Source organism: Aulonocara sp. 'chitande type north' Nkhata Bay, linkage group LG17, assembly GCF_057382095.1.
Source record: "Aulonocara sp. 'chitande type north' Nkhata Bay isolate Kocher_YH1m ecotype deep benthic linkage group LG17, A_spYH_male_GT1.1, whole genome shotgun sequence".
Lineage (NCBI taxonomy): Eukaryota > Metazoa > Chordata > Actinopteri > Cichliformes > Cichlidae > Aulonocara > Aulonocara sp. 'chitande type north' Nkhata Bay.
Genome location: NC_141360.1, coordinates 31,672,461 through 31,689,776, shown reverse-complemented (window position 1 = coordinate 31,689,776; position 17,316 = coordinate 31,672,461). Strand labels below are relative to the sequence as shown.

Genomic DNA, 17,316 nt, shown 5'->3' with positions numbered 1-17,316 from the left:
AAAACTGTTGCCTGGTCTGATAAGTCTTGGATTTCAGCTGTGACATTTGTATGGTAGGGCTATAAACAACAAGAAAGCATGGATCCATCTTGCCTTGTAATAAAGGTTAATGCTGCTGCTGCTGGTGTAATAGTGCTGGGGGTAGTTTCCTGGCACATTTTGAGCTTTTTAGTACCAAATGAGCATCATTTAAACACCACAGCCTACCTGAGTATTGCTGCTGATTTATGACCACAGTGTGTCCATCTTCTGATTGTTGCTTCCAGCAGGATAACGCACCACGTTGCAAAGCTTAAAGTATTTAAACTGATTTCCTTGACATGATAATGAATTCACTGTACTCAAATTTCCTCCACAGCCACCAGATCTCAATCCATTCGAGCATCTTTTGGTTGTGGTGGAATGGGAGAAGTTGAATTTATCATGTCAATAAGAACTCAAGTCTCTGAGGAATGTTTCCAACACCTTTTTGAATTTATTCTTTGAAGAATAGGGCAGTTCTGAAAGCTAAAGGGATCCAGCGCAGTAGTAGCAATCATAGTAACAAAGAGGCCAGTGCATGTATGCGTATATAATTCGGGCAGGTCATAAACACAGCACCCTTCTGCACTTGTGGTATTACAACTTTTCATAGAAGTCCACTCAGGATGCTATGTCTTTCAGTATGAATCGGTATTTCTAATAAAACATAATGTATCATTAAGCTTTATTTAACTACATACATGCACCAACATATAGCTTGAGATAAATACTGCTACGATACACAGATATTAAACTCTCATGTCTTTGCATATTATACTGTACACACCCACCGAGAGAGAGCGACAGTAAAACATCTGCTCCTGCTATTATGAAAATGCTATAAAACAATTTGGCAGTGCACATAAAGCATTATGGCTGTGGTGGACGCAGGAAGGGATCAAATTGATAACAAACAGTTTAGATAGCGACATGCACCATCACACAGAGGCAATCAGGCAAGCATGTAAGTACCATGTACAACCACGCACGCACACCAGTAGTGCACAACAGCTGTGGGACTCCTACTCCCAAGCTGACCCAGATCACTGATGCTAGGGATGAAGTCTAAGCTCTGAAACTAAAGGGGATGATCGGACAACAGCTAACCTAGTCGAGAACACACTTTTGAGGAGGTGGGTGTATCATCAGTCTACAATCGGAGTCTACAATCGAGAGATGGCTTCATGAATAGAAATAGAGTGGTTTGCAACAGGGTGCAAATCACTGGTTACACTCGAGAACAGGAAGGCTAAATTAGTCTTTGCCAGAAAACCTATAAGTGAGCATGCTCAGGAAATTGGACAGATGAATCCACAATTCACTTGTACCAGAATAATGGGGAGAGAAGATTATGAAAAAGAAGAGAAATAGCTCATAATCCGAAAAGTATCATTTTTAGTGGAAGTGGCATGCTTTGAATGATGCCAGTGTTTATTGATGATGTGACTTCTGATAGAAGGAGCGAGATGAATTCTGAGGGATACAGGGCTGTACTCTGTGCTCAGGCTCAGACAAATGCTGCAAAACTGATCAGATGACACTTCACTTTTTTCATTCCAATATTAAAAATATCCTTTTTATGTTATGTTGTCCAATTTCTTTTGAGTATCTGAAAATGGGGGAGGGGCTTAAAAACATCTGAAATTCCTAAACAGCTTATGCAATACTTTTGATAAATTCCTTGAATTAAATCTGGAAGTCTGCACTTCAGTCATATCTTGCTTTTTGATTTAAAGTCCACTGTGGTGGTGTGCAGAGGCCAACTATCTGCATTTAACTGCATGTTCACACAGTTCGGACATGCAGGGATTTAGGCAGCACACAAGTGTACACCAGAGAGAATATGTGTATATTTATTATTTAAGTGAGACTTTTATTATTGGAGAACCTACCATTTGTTCTTCTTTAGTTAACTAATCGAGTTAGCTCCTGGCTCAGTTTTAAATGTCATATTCTTGTTTTTATCTGTGCAGGTGACAATAAAGGAATCTGAAGGTCTTATAAAATGCACTTTTCTATCAAAAAATTCCTTTTTTTTTCTAATCTCAATTTTAAATGTAGCTTGGCATCCTTACTTTATGATTTACATGCTAAACACACTTCTACTAACACTACGGTACTAGAGCAGATATCCCCAAAGAAAGTATTACTCACCTGTGCTCCTGCAGAGTTGGCTTATTGTCCCAGCCTGTGTTTGAAGAGTGAAAGACTGAGACTAGGAAAGTGAGAAGAATTACACGAATATTTTCTTGAAATTTAAAGTAGACCACTGCACAATATCTTCCTTTTGAGAATACAGCACTGACAAAAGTGATCTGGAGTCCCTATACAAATCAGAGACTCCGCCTCTCTGGGCAAGGGCACACACACACACACACACACACACACACACACACACACACACACACACACACACACACACACACACACCAGAAGTCATTGATTACTCTAGGCCAGGGCTAATAGTCAGCCCTTACATTTAGCTCCATCAGCTAAAGCAATGGTCTGGAACCTCCGAGTCTTAGAAAAAAGAATATGTGTGCATGTATGGGCATCATCCCTTAATAAAAATGTACTCATAAAAAGTCTTAAAAATATTATCCATCCACCCTGACATTCACAAAGATCACCATTAACTCTTTTATTTGAATCAAAGTTTAACTCTGCTACACCGCTACTGAAGTTAATGGTAAGTAGAATCCATGACAAGGCTGGCTGAGGAGAGGAAGCAGGAAGGGAGAGGAGAGGAAGCCTAGTTTTCCCACACTAATCTACTGGGAGGGAGAGCGCAATGAGACTGTGTAAAAAGTGATGTTTGACGTTCCTGACAGTAAATAGCACTTGTGAAAGCAGACTCGGTGCCAGTTCTGGTGATTTTAGCCATATCACATGATCCAAATCTGCAGGCTGATTTTGTTTACATTTGCATTTCTATACAAGAAATCTACTTCTCATCTATGTACACGGCTTATGGCATTGTGAAACCTGCACAGGTTTTTGTCTTGAGTGTTTGGGACACTGAGTTTATGTATAATGAAATGATCAAATTGCCATTTGAAGGCAAGGGCAGTTTCACAAACACAACATCCATTAAGCGGGTACTTCCTGTGCTGATGTGGACGTGATTTATACATAAGCCCTGAAAGTGCGACCAAATGTTCCAGCGTTCCAGTTAAAATTACGCTGATGCCAGAAACCTTATTAAACTGTATTTTACTGTGTCTTTAGTTAACCGTCAAAAACAGGGAGCAATTTATTACTAAAAAAACTCACGCTGTATGATCGAGGTTGGTCTGTTCCATACACTTCACTAGGTACACCTTGCTTGTACAAAGCTTGCGCCCTTTGCCTTCAGATGTGCCTTAACATATCACAAAGGTGCTCTATTGGACTGAGATCTGGTGACTGTGGAGCCCATTTGAGTACAGCGAACTCATATTTAGAACAAAGTTTGAGATGAGGTTATGTTTAAAGCATGATCTCACATAAAACAAATTTGCTAACAGGGTATTGTGAGGTTATAATTATTATACACATTGGTTCATGGTGCAGTCAGATAGTTGTTTATACTTGAATTTGTAGTGTAGGCTGTAGAGGTGGCAACTTTAATCTGCCCTCATCTTTTTTTGTAATGAAATAGAAAAGTGAGCTGAGCCACCATCAAAATTGGATCCTGCTTGGTTGTAATAAATGTACCTTAAATAACTTTTCTTCCTCATTCTCATGGTCAATTTAAACTTCAGAAAGTCCTTTTGACCATGTCCAAATGGCAATACGCATTCAGTTCCCACCTTGTGATTGGCTATTTAGATATTTACATTACTAAGCAGTTAAACTAGAGCACCTAATGTAGTGGCTGCTGAGCGTAAATTTACTGAAATTACTTCAGGTTGTGCCCAACAAATATATGAGGACAACAAAAAAACAACAACAGACACAGTTTTTTTTTTTTAACATTTAATAGCCAATAAAAATATATTCCAGTTTATGTAATGGGAAAACATCCCAGCCAAATAGAAAAAAAAAAAGCCCATAGAAACATTTTAATATTCTGGTTACAGAAACAGTACAGATGAGTTTTGAATTAAAACAGCATCTGACAATATGCTGTAAAATCTTAAACTTTACATTCTGATATACCTTTAAATACATGCTGGTTATTTGTACAATTTTCTTCTTGAGTAAAAAAATAGGGAATAAAATCTTCCTCTTTTTTTTCCTGAATGATATTCTCTGCTTTTGCTGCTGCTGATGTTTCTGCCTGGTAGCTACTGTCCAGGCTGGCTATGAGTTTAACACGCACGTTAATTACCAACTAAAAACCCGGACTCTGAAAAAATGTAGGCAATTTAAGTGCCGAATGAGAAACAACTGAATGAGAAATATCACTTTACGTGGCAAAAGTAGTTTAACAGTATTGTGCAAATGCAATAAAACCTTTTAAATTTTATGTTCAATCTCCACCGGGTCTACAACAAACCTGAACAATTAACAATGTTGCTGTTGATGATTTAATTAACCAAATTTTCTAAGCTTCAGATTATTAAATCATATTAATAGACCACTCTAGGCTTCATTTGTTTAGAACCGTTTATCAGCTTAGGTGATATTTAATTTTCTGAAATCTCTTTACATAAAGCGAACACAAATTCCTTACTATGCGACGTAAACCAATCACCTTTATGCCACTTGATTTAAAACACAGGTATACCTCCAAACTAGTTCTCTGTGAGGTAGTGCAGGTTGTCAGGTTCCTGTAATTTTCTTGACTTTTTAAGCTGGACTGACATTGACGTTTTCCTTCCTTTCCCTTTCCTTCAAACACATTATAATATTCAGAAAGTGCTGCAAAAAAAAAACCTTTTCTTTCCTTCACAATTTCAGCGATTGCCGGATAAAGTTATGCCGCAGGCTTGCTCGTCCACTTCAATATGCACCAGCTGACAACAGTTAGTTAACTAAAATTACAATGTAGACACTTATCACTGCTCGTGTCTGTTAAAAAGGATAGGAATAAAAGTCATCACGACAATGTAATAACAGATTTAAAAACCTGCTGGTGGTAAAATACACAAACCTGTTATGCCCAAGTAAAATAATAAGAGATTAAAATAATATCTGAAGATGTCTTTTAGCTCTAGACTAGGAAGACTTGTTTGTTAAAGGCTGGCTGGTGTGAGACAACTGACTGAAAGGAAATATTGCTACACTTACTGGAAAAGAAAGAGTATCAGAAACATCCTGGAAAACTGGAAGGTTTGCAGCATGTTTTGTTTTTGCTAAAGACTCAAAGGGTGAGGTCAAGGGTAAAATCTGTATTCAACAGACTAAACCAAATTTTTTTTGAACATGATGTTACTTGTGATAGCTTTGTGCAACAAGAGACTTGGCTTGGAGCAAACAGAGTCAGGCTTCCTAACGATAGAGTGCAGAGGAGGTACAGAGTGTGTGTTTAAGTACGTGTGTGTGTGTGATTTGGAATAGGAAGTGGTGCATCCATATGAGGTGTAAGAAGTAGCCTCCGGGAAGGGTGCGTGTGTAGAACGAGGGTGTGAAGCTGCATCAATACTTGTTGCTGGAGTCCTTAGCAAAGCGGCTGGCATAGGCTTCATAGATGGAGTCCAGGAATGAGCTGTCGTTCTGAAATACACAAGCAGGCAACTTCATACAAAATCCTCAAGTGTGTGTGTTTGTTTTTGCTTATTCTCTGTTTTTCTCTTTGCAAACAAAACAACTGCACTGATTTGGCTACAACGTGAGCACAACAACTGGACAGCGAGCCCCGTTGTGAAGCCATAATAGACCACAAACTTTAAGGAATAATCACCTGTATCAGATGCAGCAGTGTGGCTTGAAGCTGACTTCTGGAAAGGATTCTGACCTCCTCCTGCAGAGGGGGTCTGGGCACAGTTGAGGGTGTGTGGGAGCTCTCCTGACCAACTGCAGACAACCCACTGCTAGGCGTTGTCTGAGTGAACATACTCGGGGAAAGGAGCAGATTTGGGGCAACAGTGGCTGGTATCCTCTGAGGCGAGATCACCTACACAGACAGGGAGCACTGTACTGTTGCAGCTATCAAGTCACCAATTTAACTAGCATTTGCCATTTGCTCTGTTTATATAATTGATAAAATCAACTACTAACTGTTTACACTGGGCTTTACCTGTAACTGCAGCGCAGCTTTCTGACCTGCAGTGGCTACAGTTGGGTTTGGAATTGTGCCTAAAATCACGCATGCACCCTGGTTTTGGGCTGGCCCCAGGAATCGAGGAGCCAGTCCTGGACAGATCCGAGGTGGCTCACTAGAGGCCAGGCTCTGCTCCTGCTGGACCAACTGGAGCTTTTGGAGGAGCTCATGAGGTGACACCATACCTGGCACGTGAGACAATCCTGACGAGAAAGCACGAAGGTACCAAAAACAAGAATTACTTTTAATGAGCAGCTAAACAGGTGCACCTAATGAAGTGGTTGGTGAGTGCACTCTACAGTAAATCATTTCCAAAAGTGTGGATTTCCGTGCATTGTGCATGCATGTACATGTATGAGCTCCAGTCCTGTGGGAAACACTGCAATGGAACTTACTACAGATAATGTGTCTTGTAACTGGGAAAAAAAATTGTTCCTCTGCAGTTTCTTAATTTAACTACTGTTTATATGTAGTTTCAAATTATTGGAAAAACTGGTTAGAGCTTCAGTAACGATCGGCTTAAGTTTGTGCACAACACTAAAACCCTGCTAGTTAGCGACTGCAAACAATAAAAAACTTGAATACTATACCTTGTGAAGGTTGAATGACTTGATTACTGGTCACCTGAGATGACAACAAACCTGGTAAAGCAAGGAGAATCCCATTAAAACTATAGAAAAGTTATTCTTCCCATAGTTTATTAGCATTGTAATTATAAAAATGTATGTAGCACACTGATTTGATTACAGGGTTAGCTTGTTTGTTTGTGAACACTTAACACAAAAGATTTTCCCACCTGTTCCCTGTGCAGCTGGAGCAGTCTGGCTGTTTTGCTTAATTTCAGGTTGAGAATTGGACAAGCTGATAAACAGCTGCTGGCTTTGTTGTGCTTGAAGGTGAGAGCGTGACACAGAATTCACCATTACAGGCTGGGAGGAGAGATGAGGGTTCTGCTGTAGAGAGGAAGGGTTGGAGCAACAATTAGGGGCCGCAGAGGAGAAAGAGGTGGTGGGTAGAGGAGGTGGTTGGGTTTGGAAAAGTCTCCTGATTGGATCAGGATGAAGCTGATGCTGGTGATGGTGTTGTTGTTGCTGATGGTGGTAAAGATGATGGTGGTGGTGGTGATGCTCCAGCGGCACCCCGTTGTCACACAGCCGGTTCTCGGGGGACTCGGACACGGTCTGAAGCACCCCTCCCACAGTCCCGACACCTCTCTGTCCCTGCATGAGCTTTGCGATGGCCGGGCAGTGCTGCTGCTGGTGAGCGCTTGAGGGACTCTGCAACAAGCCAGAAACAACATTTGCTCCATCTTCCACAGCCTTGATTCCTCCATCAGAGGCCACATTTCTGCCAGAGTTCACTGTATCATCGTAGGTGAGTGTGCGAGCTACAGGCGGGCGAGATACTTTTCCCGCTGATGATCCCAGTGCTGGAGCATTTGCAAAAGGGTCAGAGTCAGGTTTAGTTGAACGTTGCTGAGAGCCAAACAGAGTAGCCAAAGAAAGAGACTTGGGCTCAGCACCTTCATTGTCCTAGATGAGAGAAGCACAGTAGAATAAGAAAGATGATAAGTTAGAGGCACAAACAGAAACAACACTAGCAGGGTTTTATACACAACAATGGAAGAAAACCATTACAAACTCTCTTTTGTACATGAAAAATGTGATTTTAACAGGGTTAAACTGGGTGTTCTACCTGAGTGTTTGGTTTAACGGGTATTGGTTTAATCAGGTGGGGGTTTCCATAAAGAACACTGCTGCCACCAATCTCCTTTGGCTCTGAGGTTGATTTTTCCTAAGACAGGTGCACAGAGAGAATAGACAAAGGACAGACAATTAACAAAATAAGTAAATAAATACATAAAAACTATATCACAAAAATTGCCAAAAAAGTAGATTACTATAAGTGACTAACTGAGGATCCTAGAAAATACTCCCTGCATCCTATAGGTCTAAATGAACAAATGTAAATGCAAAGATTATTAGGGCTTAGCTATTCCCAGCATTTTAATCTGTGTTGTTCTAATTGTTTTATTCTCTTCAAAATCCTACAGTGTGCACATACCTTATCATACTCTGTGCGGGCTTTGGTTAACATCTGGATGATGTCCACTCCCTTTGCTTCACCTTTTCCCCCTCCCCCTGCTCTTACTTCTCCTGGGGATAACCAACCACCCTGGGACTGAGCCAGGACCTGCTCCTGCTGGGTCAGACTGCACACATGAATAAAAGAGTCTTCTGTCAAGCTTTGGCAGCTGGTCCATAACTCATTAGTCATTTTTAAGCACACCAAATCTTGTTTTGAAGATCATCCAATTACAGTTACTTACATCTTCATCCTCTGGGCGATGCGCTGACAGTCCTCCTTATCATAGAACCAAATCCCATGGATTGCCACTGGGGAAGAAGACAGAATTGAACTTTTGAGCACATTACATTAACAAAAATCCAGCAAATTATTTGCAGTAATGACCCTGTTGAAAATCTAGTTAGCTTGGTGTAATAATAAAACTGTCTGCTCAGTCCAGGTCAGCAGACAACAAAATGAGTTTCCCAGACAATTGAATGAATGTGTAGCCATGCTGTAGCACAATTTTGCTGCAATGACGTCAGTGCAGACCTAACAGATAGATAAACTGTTTATTATTAGCCCTGGTGGGTATAACCCCAGGGTTTAAAATGAGTCATTTCCCAGCCAAGCCAATAGGAACAAAAGCCAGCGATGCAATTATACAATGAAACATGGGCCCCAAGAGTGCCCTGATCTACGTAAACACGGTCAGCAAGGGAGGAAAAAGACACTTGCCCAGTTTTGTAGATGGGATGAACTATTTTACAAAGTGATTAATTTTACTGTTTGCATTTGTGCTTTCTTTTGAAAAATTTATCGTTGTTGCATAACCACTTAATTGCAGCCACTAAGGAAGGGCTTAGAATTTTGCATGGAAAAAATTAATTTCCCGTGATGTTCTAAAGAAGCCCAGATCCTGAAGTCGTTGAACTTTTTCCTTTATCAACTTGGATGTTCAACCTGCATGACAAGTTTATCAAATGAGAAGACATGTGAGTGGAGGGCTCTAGCAATACTCATGGTGCTACTCTGCCCAAGACAAAAACAACTTTGCTGCTGTTTGTTGATGTCTGGGGAAGATCCCAATCCCCAAAAAGAAAAGAGGCAAAGAGTAAAAGATATGAGAGTAAATTAAGTACAGAGAAAAACTTAAGTAACGCAAAGATAAGTAAATAAGGTAAAAAAAAAAAAAAAAGAACAATCAGTGGGGTCTATACCATGACTAAGTTCTTATGTAATCCAATTGAATACAAGACACATTCCCACACACACACACAGACATGAACAAAAATACACACCCACTTGGCTACAAATGGGGCTGGGTAAGGCATCGAGGTCAAAGTGGATGAGGGGAACAGACAGAGAGGGAGAGGCTGAGACACATACGTACACAGAGAGTTCAGTTGAGCCTGGGAAAATAAGCCCAGGACCAAATAAGTAACTGCAGTGGGAGGCTGACTGGTGGAGCCAGAGCCACTTAGTGCTCAGTGTGCTCACAGGGGATGAGACTATTCGACAGAGACGGAGAGAGACACGGTGAAAGTCTGACAGCTGGAAAATGGAGGAAAAATGAGCAAGATGAATGGAAAGAAGTGAAGTGTGTTACAGGGGAGATCGTTAAGCACATCAAAATAGAAACATGTCAGTGAATACTAAAAAGAACCTGTGACATTTCAGACATTAGACACTCCATTTGGCCAGCATGTTGCTCTCTCTCAGTCTCAAAGAAAGGGAGAAGAAGATAAGATAAAAGATGTGCATGTGCTTTTAAAATAGAAGACTTCCACACCAACAGGACCTGTAGAAACTATATCAACAAGATAGGAAAGAGAAAAAAAGAGTGAGGGCGATAGAGCGATACAGAGAGAGAGCGAGCGAGAGAGCCGAAAAGTGGTTGTGGCCATAAGGTTACAAATTCGAGAGGGAGAAAGAGAGAGCTCCACTCGACACTGGAAATTGAAAGAGAAAGACAGAGGGGTTTTTGAAATGTATGCCTCGAGCAAAGTACCAAACCAACTCGACCGGGAACTCCACTGAACGGCCACGTGGGACGACAACTTCAGCAGGACTACAACTTAAGCTTGAGACTGATATCAGGAAGAGTGACAGCTTCAAAAACCACCACAGACACAGCCTGTCTGTTACGGTTTGAACAAAATATATTGGAAACCCAGCAAAGCCTGTAAGTGATTCACAACTGAACCTGTGTGGTCCTTTGAAACCCTCTGCGCCTACGATATAGCAGCCCATCAGAAAGCACCAGCCTTTAGAAACTCTTCAACGGGACACTTTAAAAAAAAAAAAAGTCTTGTGTTTTATGTTTGAGAAACAACGCTTAAAGTTGACATTTCAGTTACTCTGTTACTGTGAGACTGTTTACCTTTAGTAGAGTCATAAATTCAGCCAAATTTACAAGCAGAAGTGATGACCAAGATAAATTTGGTACACTTTCACTGCAGTATGAGATCACCTTTGTGAAGGAAGTTCATAGTATCAGTCATGAGGAAGAGTAATAACATCCTTTTCGCCAGCGTTTAGTTTCCTGGAGGTTTTTCAGGAATTACGTGCTCCTGAAGTAAAGCAAACTGATGCTGTTGCATGAGAGGACATTTCAGGGAAAACTGGAGGAGGAGTAAATATTGACATTCACAGCTAGTAAAGTCTCGTATACCACTTCTGTTACACCTTCCTCTTGAGACTTAACTGCAAGGATGTTCAAATTGCTCTTCTGCATCTGAAACCCTCATAATAAAGAACTACTGGGAAACCTGTATGTGTACAACCTGATATTTACACAGCGCCATCAGTAGATCTGTGGTCCTAAAGAAGAAAAAGGAAGCGGAGCATCGCGTTTGGCATCTATTGGCCAGATAAGTAATTACTGGCACTGCTTTTTAATATCAGTTCTGAGCAATTTTTACGTTGTGGAGACAGAAAGAGGTAATATCATCATCGGACTGTGAGAACACTGAGAGATCATGCTGAGGGGCCTGTTTGAGAGGAAACCTAAACATGAGAGGCTGCAGGAGGAACCCGAAGTCAGATTTAGAGGATTGCTGGTGACAGAGAGAGACCTGGGATATCGATACATCCCACCTGGAGGTAAGAATCTCCATATAGCCATTGATGTACTTCTTAGATATATGACATACCAGACATACCAGTGGATTACATACCAGACGATCCGACCCACATCAGTGTTAAATCTAAGTGCTGATATTAGGGGTGGAAATGACTGATTAGGATGAGGCTCACGACCTTTTACCTGTTTTATTTGTAGCACTTTGGTCAACATTGTTGGATGTAAAGTGCGTTATAAATAAAGATGCTATGCTATGCTATCACAGTACATCGATTTGTAATACACTAGAAGTCCACATTGCATGAAAGCATCTGTGCAACTGAAGAGTAAAAAGCACAGAAGTCAGGGTGTGTCAACTGTCATTATCATATCATTTTAACCGCACATCGATTCATCTTATTACCTCACTGATGTTTTTCCACCCACTGTGTTGAAACAGAAGTCTGTTAACTTCTCATCACCTAATCCTCATTCATTTGTTAACCACTGCCACAAAAAGTCATTAAAGCACGACTCTGGTAAGTCAAATTTGTGAGTCCATTTGACATGCTTATGCATGATAATAAAAAGGCAGATTTTTGTTACCAGGGTACAGATAGTATAGTGCAAGAAAAAACAATACAATTTACTGCTGGACTGATAATGAGTTCTAACCAAAGCTGCAAGAAAGATTCGAAAATTTGTCAAAATCATAAAAATTAGATCATACAAGTTTTAGCTCTATATTGCTCATCAGCAACAACCAAAATTCACAAAAATCAGCTGAACAGCTGTATGTGAATAACGGGGCAACTGAACATTACAAGTGCAGATGCTAGACAGGACTCTAAATAGTCTTCCTTTTAATCATGTAGACTAAGATATGTGCCTGGATAAATAATACCTTGCTTTGGGCAAATATCTCCTCCCTAAATATTGCCTTGTTCTTTGGTATATCTCCGTGCTTTATTTTTAGCATTGGTTGCCACTTTGTGCCAACGGTCATTCCAGGAAGTTACAGCAGCGCTGAGAGCAACATGTTTATCTAATGATAAGATTCCACGGCCCCGTCCACACAGAGGTCATGGCGCATTAGGACTGGCAGCATTACCAGCAGCTTATGATTCAGACAATGAAGAACCATTTACAGCAATATAAATTTTGGCCCTGTTTATGCAGTTTTCTGGAAGGACACCACACAAACACCATCATCCTGGAACCGCTCAGTGAATGTTGGCTTAGTCATGCTGAACTTGAGATGTTTTTCACAGCATCTGAGGTGCAGTTTGTGTGGTTGTTTTAATACCATTGTTTGTTTCTGTTACTATTGTTTTGCATAGCTCCTTTTCTGATGTTTTATCATCTTTATTCAATCATCGTAATCAAATAGAGTCATTAGGGTAGACCATTAGGTTTGCCATGTAACCGACTCTTTGAGTCATAACTCCTCCCCATAATTGCATTTTATCAGAGGAAACCATCATTAACTGTGTTTTGATTACTAGTTTTATATGCTGTTAAAGTTTGCTCCTTCCATGGATAAGCTTGTTAGCTCACTTTAGATTCATTCTCCATTACTGATGCTCTGACCACAGGCCAGCGTTATCACAGATCATCTTTAATGCACCCCGAGTGCATTTAAGGCTGGTGCAAAAGGTGTAATGAGGTCACTGAGCAAAGTTTATGCCAGACGCATCATTGCTCTGAGCCTTCAGGATGTTTAATAATGGCTTTGTGTCAGTAAGAAAAATGAAGCACTACAGTAAGAGGATCGAAGCAGGCACAAGGAATTCAGTGGTATCTAAACACAGCATTCCACCTGCCATTTACTAAGCCTGATGGAGGGAGACCGAGGCAGGGAGGGAGGTCTGTGTGTGCCAGCGACTTCTGAGTGTATGTATGTGTGTTTAGATTATCAGTGACAGTTGCAGCGTATCTAATCTCCGCTGGCTGATTTTGTAGTGCTGTCAGACTCTTGTCCCAGAGCCACACTCAACAATGTGTTTGTGTATGTGGGAGCCATATGTAGGTCTCGGAGTCAGCCTGATAAAATTCACTGGAGTACCTTAGCTTAGTTCCTTATATGGAATTACTAGTTCCTACTTTAATGAAGTGCATGCTGGACTCTTTGGGCACTTTTATCATGTCATCATCTTTTACATCGATATCTTGTGGATATCGATGCAGTTGTCTTTTTTTAGTGTAAACATTTCAAACGATACAGAGTCTTTGAATTGACTAATCTTCAGAAGTTTAGGTAAAATACTTTACTTCCCCTTTTGGTGTGATGGTAAAAACACTAGCAGTAAGAAAGCACAGTTCACATGGCATTAAATCACTGCAGTGTATTCAGTCAGTCAGTTTCTCCTTACATCGTGCGTTGCGGTAAAGCAGGAACGGGTCCTGGAGCTGGAAGTCCAGGTCTTTGGTGAGTGGCTCTGTCAGATTCTGCATGCTGAGCCGGTTCATAATGGTAAAACCATGCCTAGGAGAGGCCAACCTGAAATTTGAAGACAGCAGAATATAGTGTCATATTCTATGTAGTCCTGTGGAAAAACTAAGTATGTCACGTAGCTTGCAGAACCACTGTCAGCAGTAATAATAATTTCACTGTCTCACTTTATCAGTCTCTCAAATCATTGTGGAGGAATTTTGGCCCACTCTGCTTTACAGTGGAGCTTCTTTTCATTGAGGTTTCCAGGCATTCATTTATGTGCAGCTCTCTTAAGGTTCCACCACAGAATTTCAGTCATGTTGAGGTCTGGACTTTGACTGGGTCACTGCACCATCTTCATTAGTTTCTTTTTCAGTCATTCTGTTGCAGATTTACTGCTATGCTTGGGATTATTGTCATCTTGCGTGACCCAATTTCAGCCAAGCATTAGATGTCAAACAGATGGCCCCAGATCTGATCCTCATGGTGGGCTCAATTACGACAAGGTATCCAGGTCCTGTCACTGCAAAACAAGCCTAAATCATCAACCCTCCACCACCGTGCTCGACAGCTGGTATGATGCGTTTGTTCTGATATGCTGAGTTTGGTTTTCTCAGCTCTGTGCATCTCCACTTTTGCCTCATCTCTCAAAAGGACAGGATTCTTGTGGTTTATTCAGATGCAGCTTTGCAAACCTAAGCTGTGCTGCTATGTTCTGTTAAAAGAAAAGAGGCTTTCTCTTGGTAACCTTGCAGTTTCCCTGAGCATTGCTGCACCGCCAAAACTTTTGCTTTTGTAGAGGTCACGTTATATATTATTATAGTTTTGTATATTATCAAACTCAGTTCAGTTTTGTTACGTCCCGTTCATGCCAGCTTAACAGTTTGTAATTTAGTAAATGTGTCACAAATGACAATGATTAACAGTGTTAATATTTTCATTACCTTGTATATATAAAAAGAGTACCTTCCACTTCTGTCTTCTCCTTAAAACAAATAAGACAACATTAAAGCAACTCCATGTCATAATTGCTCAACCTTATCTCTGTTGATATTAACTTGTGCACCAGCTCGCTATTCTTTCAAAAAGAAGTCCAGTATTTCGACTTTTTGTAGGTGACGAAATAGTCAAAATAGCACATTTCAGGGAACTCTCCAAATATAATGTGAAGTAAAACATAACATAGCAACAACAATTTTTATTTTTATGGAAAATAACGTTAATAACAATAGTCTCTTACTCCTATAAGCTGAGTTAGTTTCAATCTGTCAAAGCGCGCCGAACGGGCAGTGACAAAGCTAAGTTAGCACATGATACATTCACCAACCCTCCGGCTTACCCACTCATTTGTCCTGTTGTTGTAAGTATACAGGGCAACTTGGCTTGCCAGGTCCACAATGTTATTGATGTATGGGTCTTGTCGCTGCAGAGCAGCCAGACTTATATCCAGTCCTTTAGCGGCAAGAGAGCTACTGCTACCTGCTGAAGTCGCTGTCATTGTTCCCTATGGAGACGCTAGCTTGTCAACTAGCTTTAACGGCTACCGACTCACAGTAAGAAGAGGTAAAATCCAAACAAACGGAAAGGAAAAGGGAGATAAATCGATGGCTGCACAGTATTCTATTTTTCAAGTTAAAAATTGATAGTTAAAAAACTAAGTCAAGCGCTCCCTAGCTCTAACTGCTACGAGTGAGTTTGAAAATGGCCATATTTCACCGAGATTGTAAACAACGAAGACGTGAGTAGTTGCGCAGCAGCTGCCGATTTCAGCCTTGACAATCAACGTCGAGAAATCGATGGAGCTGTCCTGCAGTCAACTGCACTGAATTTCCTATATATTTCCTTATACAAACCGTCCATGATTATATCAGTATGTACATTATGCTCTCTAGCTGCAGGTAGCATTCATTTAATTATATCTCTGTCATCAGTACAGACTATACTGACGTCAGATGAGGTAATGTTATATCAAAAGGGCTTGCTAAATTATTTATATTGTCTATATATAATAATGGTATTGTTATGTAGTGTGTGTGTGTGTGTGTGTGTGTGTGTGTGTGTGTGTGTGTGTGTGTGTGTGTGTGACAGAAAGAAATTATATTTTGCTGTACACTGAGAGTTCATTAGTATTTTTTTTTAATTTAAAGCTATCTTGTTTCATGCTACATTAATTGTGTGTGTGTCCTAAAAGTAAGCAGCTGACGTTTCTCTTTTATCATTCACCTTTCTGTTAAGTAGGGTATATTTCAGTGATGATTACTGATGGCACCATATCCTCTCTAACACCACCCTTCAAATGCACTAGGAGGCGACAAAGGGATGGCTAAATCGGGCATCCATCCTTTCCCATTTCATCGCAAGAGCTGGACTTGATCTAAATGCAAAGGAAGAATACAAACAGGCGTATTTGTAAGAAGGCTTACATTGCAAATATATTTAATGTCTTGTTGTCTACATAAAAAGAAGAGTAGACACAAGCAGTCAAAAGCAAAACCACTTGTATTCTAAAATGGACATCTATCCATCTTAAAAGATTTCCGTTTCATAAGAAAATAACCTCTGTCTCAGTGTCGAGATAGATTTTTCTTAATTGCATTTTTTTTCTGGTTCTGAGTCACATCAGGAGTTTTTCAGCCATTTGTGCTCAATAAGGAGTGATAAAGAGGAGAGAAGAAGGGCAAAGGCTGCCTTTTCTTGAAAGTCTTTTAGTGTCTTGTTGGACCCAGTTAAGATAGCCTACTTAGTGAAGTTTTACAAAGTTGACAGTTACAGTGAACATTTGTCAGGCATTTTAAAAGGATTTCATTTTTTTTATCCCACTGTTATGCAAAAATCTTTTTCCCCTTATTCCTAGGTCATTTCAAACTGTTTCTTCTTCTTTTTGGTTTACATTATCTACCAGCTCTAGGCTTCAGAAATGAGACACATCCTGCCTGAAATTAATACTCAAGGACAGGACAGTAACTGATACAGGAACAGGACTTTCAGGACTGTAAGTTCTTGAAATTCATCTCAGCAATTGCCATATCAGACAATATCACCTGACAATGATTCTCTATATTCAGTTCAACACATTCTGTTCTGTTTCAAGGGTGCTTGAGCAGGCATAGCAAACTCTTCAAGTGAACATATGAGCCCGGTCTCATTCCTCTTCTTCCTTCTGATAGTGATTGCACAAGACGTAATGCTCTGACTTGAAATCACAGAGAAGCTCTTCATCACTAAATTACTGTTTAGCTTTATATAGGCACTTCTTCTCATTAGTGTAACAGTGGTACGCTAACAGTTGCTTCAGTAATTAAACCTGGCACAAGTCTGACATGTAAAATCAAGAGCTGTATCAGAGTGTCCTTGAGAAAAACAATTAAAAAAAAGAAAAACATTCAGCTATTCACTCAGCCCAAGAAACACTGGATAAAAATATCTGCTTCAGATGTTTTAAGGTGAAGGGTTCACCACGCCAAGGCTGTACACAAATCCTTCTCTTAAATATGAATGAAACACTTCCAGGTCAGGCCAAGACACGCATGTCTCCATTAAGAT

General features: G+C 40.3%; 2 protein-coding genes across 6 annotated transcripts in view; one reads left to right on the top strand and one right to left on the bottom strand.

Annotated features, from left to right (window-relative positions):
* Positions 1 to 3,973: 3,973 nt before the first annotated feature.
* On the bottom strand, positions 3,974 to 15,559 carry dcp1b (decapping mRNA 1B). Of its 4 annotated transcripts, XM_086269686.1 has the most exons (12): positions 15,113 to 15,559; positions 14,718 to 14,758; positions 13,712 to 13,839; positions 8,538 to 8,604; positions 8,273 to 8,420; positions 7,904 to 8,002; positions 7,615 to 7,740; positions 7,005 to 7,485; positions 6,799 to 6,849; positions 6,185 to 6,411; positions 5,849 to 6,061; positions 3,974 to 5,661 (listed from the first exon to the last, which is right to left on the bottom strand). In XM_086269686.1, exons 1-12 carry the CDS (start codon positions 15,269 to 15,271, stop codon positions 5,584 to 5,586), a joined length of 1,818 nt encoding a protein of 605 aa, XP_086125812.1. In that variant the 5' UTR covers positions 15,272 to 15,559; the 3' UTR covers positions 3,974 to 5,583. The 4 variants fall into 4 exon arrangements, with proteins under 4 accessions (XP_086125812.1, XP_086125811.1, XP_086125810.1 ...); XM_086269685.1 differs by having other exon boundaries at positions 7,005 to 7,740; positions 14,718 to 14,755; positions 15,113 to 15,558; XM_086269684.1 differs by having other exon boundaries at positions 7,005 to 7,740; positions 15,113 to 15,556.
* The window catches only part of cacna1c (calcium channel, voltage-dependent, L type, alpha 1C subunit), a 229,413-nt gene continuing 221,765 nt past the window's right edge, over positions 9,669 to 17,316 (top strand). For both annotated transcript variants that reach the window (XM_086269682.1, XM_086269683.1), the window contains exon 1: positions 9,669 to 11,380. In XM_086269682.1, coding sequence (XP_086125808.1) covers positions 11,257 to 11,380 — 124 coding nt within the window. In that variant the 5' untranslated portion in view covers positions 9,669 to 11,256. The remainder of the gene's footprint in view (positions 11,381 to 17,316) is intronic.

Coding starts and splice junctions, on each gene's coding strand:
- dcp1b (XM_086269684.1), bottom strand. CDS start 15,271: ATGACAGCGACTTCAGCAGGTAGCAGTAGCTCTCTTGCCGCTAAAGGA. Junction 13,840..14,717: donor ACTCTTTTTATATATACAAG/GTAATGAAAATA, acceptor TTCAAATTTCAG/GTTGGCCTCTCCTAGGCATG. Junction 6,062..6,184: donor AAGCTGCGCTGCAGTTACAG/GTAAAGCCCAGT, acceptor CTGTCTGTGTAG/GTGATCTCGCCTCAGAGGAT.